Source organism: Saccostrea cucullata, unplaced genomic scaffold, assembly GCF_032062105.1.
Source record: "Saccostrea cucullata isolate Sc308-1 unplaced genomic scaffold, CSIRO_AGI_Scuc_v1 ctg21442, whole genome shotgun sequence".
NCBI classification, from domain to species: Eukaryota; Metazoa; Mollusca; class Bivalvia; order Ostreida; family Ostreidae; genus Saccostrea; species Saccostrea cuccullata.
Window position 1 is genome coordinate 1 of NW_026939064.1, and position 8,888 is coordinate 8,888.

Sequence of the window (8,888 nt, forward strand, 5' to 3'; positions counted from 1 at the left end):
TTAGACATAACCTTGTTTGTTATGTTAGATGTTAAATGAAAGTCGAATCCATCAATCAGTTATTGTTCTAAAACAATTATATACAATTCAAGCATTCACCAGAGCTGGATCATGTGCCTAAGAGGAGTAATCATCTCAGATACCACAATGAATCTAATAATTTGTTACAATACAATCGCCTCTCTAAAGTGGTTTATTAAAGTATCTTAAAAAAAGATTTTATCTTTGGACAAATTCATAATCATTATTAACATTAAGCTTGATGATGTGTTTAAATATATATATGTTCGAGTCCAAGCCTGATAATCAACGACGTTGGCATATTACTGGATTTACAGCTGAATGTATTCAGGCCCTTCTTCATCAACATCAATCTTCCATACTCTGTCATCCATGGTGAAGAGGTAGTGTTACAAGTAAACATCTTCAACTACATGACTGAAAATCTCACAGTGAGTACCAGGCATCTTGCAAAGGAAAGTCTGCATGCAATACCTTATCTAGAACAAAAATGAATATAAAAACAGATGTAATTTTTGCTCCAAAATATTAAATCAATCTGCAATACATTCACTTTAACATTAATATTTTCACTTAGCTGGAGATACCAAAGATATGAAAAACAAGAAGGTCTTTAAACAGCCTAGATTTAAAAGCAGACAAATCCATAAATGTTCAATCAATTTCTACGAATACAATAATAATATAATTATATTTTAAACTAGATAAATCTATTTATCAAATACTGACGTTTTGAAATAGAAGCGCTTATGTCTTTTTAATGTAACATCCACTATTTTTGCCCATGATTTAGGTTTTAGTGACCCTAGAACAAAACTCAGATTTTCAAAACATAGTCGTTGATGACTTGGGATATACACATTATGAATCCATCACAAAGACAACTACTGTTCTGGTATGTATTCTATAATGAAAATGATCAAATTAAAAGAATCTCTCATAAAATTAAGTTTTAATTAAATTAGTTAAATAATATATGTTCACAAGAAACTAGAACCGTTATCTTTCAGAAATGTTTGATGTCTTCCTAAGCAGTGATCATAATAGGCTATATCTATAGGCTATATAGGCTATATAGTATGCAATATTTCTTATACATGTATTTCCTTTTAATATCAGATTTGTTTAGTTGCCCTCTTTTTTATTTTGCAACAGTAGTTATCTAATATACCCAGTGTTACTGGACATATACATCGACATATCTATTTAGTGACACTCAGGACAATCTACATCAGTGTTTTTTTTCCTTTACTAAGTGTCATTGGATATACATGTATACTTTGACATAACTTTTTAGGTACACTCAGGCAAATCTGAATAACCGTTTTCTCCCGTTATTCCCAATGTTCTTGGATATATATGTACTTTGATATATCTGTTTAGGTTCACTATGATCATCTACGTCAGTGTTTTCTGGTTATACCCAGTGATACTGGATATATCCTTTGATACATATCTAAGTAGTTCCTAATCTGTGTTTCCCGTTAAACCCAGAGTTATTGAAGCATGCTTTGACTAATCTGAATAGGTGTACATTTATCACTCTGAATCTTTGTTTTCCCGTTATACCCAGTTTACTGGTTATTTACTTTGTTAGAGTTACATTCAGGTCAATCCTAATCAGTGTTTTCCCGTTATACCCTGTGTTACTGGTTATATATACTTTGACATATCTGTTAAGGTACACTCAGGTCAATCAGAATCAGCGTTTTTTCCCGTTATACCCGGTGTTATCGGAGACATTGACATTTCTGTCAAAGCTCAGTCAGTTATAGCAGCAGATGCAGTAAAAAGAAAACTACGTGTAGAGGTAGGATTTCTTTTTTTTTTTCTTATTAGTTAAGAATGCAATATCATTTAGATATACAAATTTGGAATAGAATTGTCTTTTTAAAAAGCAACTATTATCAATAAAAAGAGGTTTGAGTTGTTTTAAGGTTTCGTCAAAGGTCAACATGTTCAAAAATTTATTTTTACAATAGCTCCTAATCTATGTGAGGTATAAAGTTAACACTTTTACTGAATTTTTATTTGGTAAGGCGGAAGGAGTAAAGAAGGAGTATAACGTCCCTTTGATAATTGACATGACCAACAAGACTACTGACCATTATAGTGTCCCCATCGAATTCCCAAGTTCACTGGTGAAAGGATCAGAAAGGGTACAAGTCTTAACCATAGGTATTTAATGTTATTACATTAAAAGAATAATTTTGTTCCCGTCAGTTTTGTATTTCAAGTTAAGATTGCCATGATATAATTAAAATAATAACATTTTTAAATCAAATTGAAACATGATAGAAAAGTTTGCACACGATTTGATTTGATTTATTTAGGTGACTATATGGGGCCATCCGTTTCTGGTTTAGACAATTTACTAACTTTACCAACGGGCTGTGGAGAACAGACTATGATTGGCTTTGCCCCAGATGTGTTTATTTTTAAATATCTTCAAAAAACTGGACAATTAACAGATCCAGTCAAAGATAAAGCCTTGTCTTTCATGGAAAAAGGTAAAAATTACGCATGATGCACGATTTCTTTCATATATTTTTGATAAGATTTTTTTTATCAACCACAGTGGAATTTCAAGCCTTCATCAATTATACACACGGATTTTATTATTTCAAATCATATCTGTTCTTTTTTCCTCATATAATTCTTTTTCCCATATACAGTATACAAACACAAGAATTTTAATGACACGTTAAATTCTTTAGTATCTCATTTTTCCTACTCATTTATGCAATTAGAATTTAAATAAGTTTATTTGACGTTATTGAAATATCATAAAATTATTTCTGGATTCCAGGCTATCAACGGGAACTTAAGTTTCAGCACAGGGACGGCTCATTTAGTGTTTGGGGATCCAAAGACAACTATGGAAGTACTTGGTATAAATTTTTATTTATTTTTGCTTTTGGGACCAGATCTAATAATCTAATATTTATCTTATGCGTACATACTTCAACAATCCCTTAACAACATTAACTTTGTCTCACAATACTGTGAGAACTTCACATAATCCAAGGAGTGAATGTGCATTTATTTAACCGAAAGAAAAAATACATTTTCATTTTTTAAACAAATTTTCAGAGTTGCCTAGAACAAAAAATTCCACTTTGAATTGAGAAGTTTTACGGTTGATAAAGTGTGTTTTACTATTCCTTTAAAACAAAATTCCTCCTTCTCCCACACATAGTGCAAGATAAAATGCTTTTGTAAGTTCTAATTTAGGCAAATATTTTTATGAACAAAGTAATCAAAATCAGTAACAAAACGATAATACTAGCTATTACACATTTCATGATAACACATGTAGAAACTTTCATATCATGTTTTCTATTTTAGGTTGACAGCGTTTGTTTTGAAATCTTTTGCACAATCTGCATCGTATATTGACATCAACAGTGAAGTTTTGGAGAAGGCACAACAATGGCTTATAAACCGTCAGACGAGCTGGGGTTCATTTAGTGAACTCCAGGGAGTCAACTCTCTATCTCTACAGGTACAGATAATATTAATTCCCCCTCTCTACCGGTTCAGCTTTTATTAGCTCACCTGACCCGAAGGCTCAAGTGAGCTTTTCTGATCAAAACTCAGCTAAACTTACCATAATGTATCGTTAGGTGAAGGGGATTCAAGATTGTTCAAATAAAGGACCACACCCTCTTCCAAGGAACGATAATTCCCTTATGCACTTTTCACTTATACATAAGTGAAAAATTAATGGGATCTTTTAAAATCTTATCAAGAGCACTAGGCCATGAAAAATGAAACTTATGTTAAAGCATCCCTAGGCAGTGTAGATTCAAATTTGTTTAAGTTATGACATCGACCATAGAACTTACGAAATGATGACATTAAACGAGAATGCTGATATTCTTCAGCAGCCTGTTTGTCAATAATTTATCTCGTTTCAGACATTGTTAATATGTTATCATTCAATACGGCTCGATTTATCTCAGTTATTTTGAAATAAAGGACATTATAGAGACTGCCACTTCTGTATCTTATTCGGAAGGGTTTAAGCTTTTCCATCGTCAATGTTCCTATTCATAGTAATATTCTGCTATTAAAAATTTGTATTATTTTTCTTCAGAGATCAGTTTCTGTTCCTTATCTTCAACTCTTTTTTTCTTTTGTCAGGGTGGATCGCACAAAGAGTTAACTCTTACAGCTTTTGTTACCATAGCACTTGTTGAAAGCAAAGATGTTGTTAGCGTAAGTAATGTTCTTCAGATGTGCATTCAAAAGTATATTACCTTACCTGTGAGAAAGTTCAGTTAAAAAAATGTGATATTTATTTAGAGAAAATAAAGAATATTCAGAATATATTAAGTTCATTTATCACTTGTTATTGTATAGAATACGCGGCTGGACTATGTGCTACAGAAATCCAAGACTTATCTAGAGCAACATGCTAAATATATGAGAGATGCCTACGATATTGCCATTGTCAGTTATGCTCTTGCACTTACCGGAAGTCCAGTGGCTGCAGAAGCTATGAAGAAATTGGAACCCAAGCCTTGTACGAATTTTATTGACAAATGCCTAAGAACAATTTATTCCGAAATTTTGATTTATTCTTTTAAATACAGCATTACCTTCAAAAATAGTATATTTTTGGTCTAATAAATGTTTTTTTTTTTCTTTTTTTTTTTTTTTGATAAAAGGTTTGTGCAATACAATTATGGAAAATAATTGAAATGAAGGCAAACCTCAACAAAAGAATAATAATGAACTAATTTAATTCTTTTAAAGATTTGTTTATTTATTTTCATTTTTAACGTTTCTATTAAAATTCTTGTTTTTTGTAGCATCGGCCTTCACCACAACGACAACACCTAAACCTTGTAAGTTACATACACTGTATTTTACTTATGATCACGCTGTGCGGTTTTAACATTATTTTTCATAAATTGCAATTTTGGTAAGAAATATTGGCGTATGTTTTATGGATAAATCTGCTACTTGTTATTTAATTTTATTAAATTAGTATAAGATACCAAATAGCAAAATAAAATGTAAAAAGATAATCTGTGTACATATTTATTTTCTAGAAGGTAATAATTACCGAAGCTCATACTTTTGATTGATTGTTTGTTTGTTTGTTTTTGCATTGCTACATCTGCAATGATGTCTATGAATAAAAAAAATTCCCTTTAAGCAGGGACCTATATACTATTAGTATATAGGTCCCTGCTTTAAGTATTTCTTATCTAGCTAAGACGTTTAGTAAATTGAATGGGAATTAATAATGATAATTTCCATTCCTACGTTGATACGATATATCCTGGTGAGCTTGAGATAAAAGATACCACAGAGTCCGACACTTCTGCTTTATACTTGGATATTTTACTTGAAAAAGACACTAATGGTAATCTAACAACCAAGCTATATGATAAACGTGATGACTTTAATTTTTCTATTGTCAATTTCCCTTACTTATGCAGCAACATACCTTCATCACCTGGATACGGAGTATATATATCTCAGTTGATTCGATACGCAAGAGCATGCTCTACGTACGAACAATTTCTTAAACGAGGTAAATTATTGACAAGCAAGTTGATGAAACAAGAATATCAACAGTCTCGTTTAAAGTTCTATGGTCGATACAATGATCTTGTCAGCAATTACAATTTATCATTGAGTCAAATGCTGACTGACGTTTTTCATACCAATTGTTAGTCCATTATTAATACACTGAATTAACGACGGATTTTTCCGTTATTTCCTGATCATGACAAGGAGCACACGATAGGTGTGACCTGTCAGCAGGGGATGCTCACTCTTCCATGGCACCTGATCCCATCTCTGATATTTCGGAGGTTCGTGTTTGCTCTGCTCTTATTTTGTATTTTGTTTAATGGACGTTAAGATTGAATACTGTTCGTTATCTCCATATCCTTCTATCTGAATGTTTTATTCTTAAACTTAATTTAACTCATAAAAAATAAAAATATAAATTGAAGGGAATATTTATCTTTAATCTTTGTGGATAGAAAAATTATAACATGGAATACCTATCTTTAAACTTACTAATAGAAAATCATAGAAAGGAATATTCATACCCCCACTTGAAAATTGTAAAAAAAAAAAACAAAAAAAACATGTACTTTGCCAATATAACCGTATTGGAGGCAGAGATATCAGTGAGTGAGCTCATTGTTCAAAATATCTCTAGTTTATCTCAAGAATATTCATACATAAAATTATTGAAATCAATATTTATCCCTAAAAATTGAGAAGGACTATGATTATTTCATTTAAAAAATACAGATATAAATACAAATATTTGTAATATTTTTTTTGTACTTTGGTCCTGTGCTTCATTGTGTTTCCTTTCATTTTGCTTTTCTCTGAATTGTCAGATAAATGATGTTTAAGGTTATTTCTTTCTGTTGAAGCATGCACAGAACCAGCCGCTGACATTGTATTTGTTCTGGACTCCAGTGGAAGTATCGGTTCCAGCAACTTTCAGAGCATTCTCTCCTTTGTTCGGGACATGACCAGTTCATTTGATTTTACTAATGGAAAAGCAAAAGTTTCCGTTGTGACCTTCAGCTCTCAAGTTTATGAAGCATTCCCTTTAAATGCATATCAAACTGCCTCAGCAATTGGGGATGCTGTTTCCAGAGTACCGTATTATGCAGGTGGCACAGACACCGCCTCAGCACTTCGATATGTGGAAAACAACAGTTTTATTGCTTCGAAAGGAGCAACAATGAATTCCAGCAGAATTGTGATCGTAATAACAGACGGACAATCTAACAACCCCGCCGACACAAAAGTAGCTGCTGAAGCGCTGCGATCTATCGGAGTCACTACATATTCCATCGGCATCGGTAGTGGAATTGGACAAAGAGAGTTAGAAAACATTGCCTCTGATATCAATCACGTATTTAGAGTGTCCGACTATAATGCTCTTCAACAGGTCCAGCTATCCCTGGGTGGTGAAAATTGTCATGGTGAGTTGTACATGTGTTCATTTGTCGAGTAAGCAAAGTATTTTTATGCAATACTGGACATAAGTAAATTCATACCTTACTATCAAAATTTCTGGAAAATGCAAATCAAAGTTAATTATATTTTATATGAGAATATTGTTAGCAACTATAATTCGTCTTTTTGCAGTTGTTGATATTTATTTGCCATGGGAGTCATCTGGAAAATCTCCAAATTATCTCTGGAATAGTCCCAACACTCGAGCAACTCCAGTAGATATTGAGACGTCGGCATACACACTCCTCTATTATATGAAGAGTCAGCAATATGTCCAGGCCCAAAAAATACTGAAATGGATTCTAAAACAAAGAAATGCAAATGGAGGCTTTGCGTCCACTCAGGTATATCCGAACCAATAGGCAAAATGTTATATCTTTTACTTATAGGGTGGATCTTTAAGCAATAGGCAGTTGTAATTTCAACCATTAATATGAACTTAACTTAATAATTTTTATTTTATATGATTTTAAAAGACCAATAAAATACAACTGAAAAATATGAAATAATGATATTGGATGTTAAACCAAAATAAATTCATAAGAAAATATATAGCAATATCTAATGTTATACAATATTTTATTCATAAGGACACCGTTCTGGCCTTACAAGCATTGTCCGAACTTACACATTCCCCGTCCGGAAATTCACTTCTAGACTTAAATGTCAAGGTCAACACTCACAATGAAAGTCACAGTTTCAATGTCAATGAAAGAAACAAGATGGTTCTTCAGAAATTTCAGGTAAGATATCGATTGCCAAACATATCTGGAACAGCATATGGGAGATTCAGTTAGTAATTTTAAAAAATGAACTAAATTTAATATTTATGTAATTAAAGAAAAATATATTGCTTTTGTTTTGTTACTCTATATCCTATATCCATAGGATAAGGTATTTCTAGAAATCAGTATGGTATGCTAAGGAATATTATTGTAAGTAGAGTTAGCTATATTTAAATGGAATTTATCTTTTTCTATTTCAAAAATGCATTTCCCAGTATGTAATTATCTTTATATGATACAGCCCTCTGGAGTTCCAGACATAGTCAATGTTACAGCTAGTGGGCACGGAGTGGCTTTGGTCCAGGTAAGGTTACATAATGATTTCTAAAACGAATGTTTTTGGGGGGCTCAATTCCAATACATTGAATATTTTAATCAAAATAATAGCCTAGTTCCTAGAATGCTATTTCTTCATTTTTAAAGATCAATTGCATTTAGATTATTACAAATATAATACTTTTATTCCTGTGGTATTTAATTGTAACATCAATGTAAGAATCGAAATGCCTTGGGGAAATAAATAAATTTTACTTATTTATTTAGATTATCAATAAATTAAATTTAATTTGGTTTAAAGTTTTGGGCTGATACAATACTCGGTATGCCTACAATTACATGTAAAGCCTTCATACCGAAAAAAGATCATCTGTTTACTGACATGCTAAAATGAAAATATGCTGACAGAAAACTTTTCAATACACTTAAACTTTAATTAATTTGATAAGTTAAAAAACAATGTTCTCTTTAAGGTGGCAGTGAATTATAATGTTCAGGAACAAATAGAAAAACCAGCCTTCTTGATCGATGTAACAAGTCTGAAAGAAACTATGGAAACCATAACTACAAAGATTTGCACAAGGTATAATAGCCTCTTTCAATAAAAAAAAAAAGAAATGCTTCGTTCTACCTGTAAGTATATAATAAAGATAAGATAATTCGTTTTTATCCGGATTAAAGAATATAACCGAATTGTTTAGGTATAACACATCTACAGCTGTGGGGAGCGGTATGGCTATTGTAGAGTACGGCGTCCCGTCAGGGTATGAAGCTGACATGGAGAGCATAAGCTATCATCAA

General features: G+C 31.9%; 1 protein-coding gene across 1 annotated transcript; it reads left to right on the forward strand.

Annotated features, from left to right (window-relative positions):
- Positions 1-289: 289 nt before the first annotated feature.
- On the forward strand, positions 290-8,882 carry LOC134252181 (CD109 antigen-like; the record flags this gene model as incomplete). Its single annotated transcript, XM_062734615.1, has 16 exons — positions 290-452; positions 815-916; positions 1,703-1,831; positions 2,061-2,199; positions 2,355-2,531; positions 2,831-2,912; positions 3,370-3,526; positions 4,168-4,242; positions 4,387-4,549; positions 4,839-4,874; positions 6,432-6,992; positions 7,159-7,370; positions 7,617-7,769; positions 8,053-8,115; positions 8,561-8,670; positions 8,789-8,882. Coding segments are annotated over exons 1-16 (2,271 nt in total), but the record flags the coding sequence as incomplete, so codon positions are not given.
- Between the last annotated feature and the right edge of the window lie 6 nt (positions 8,883-8,888).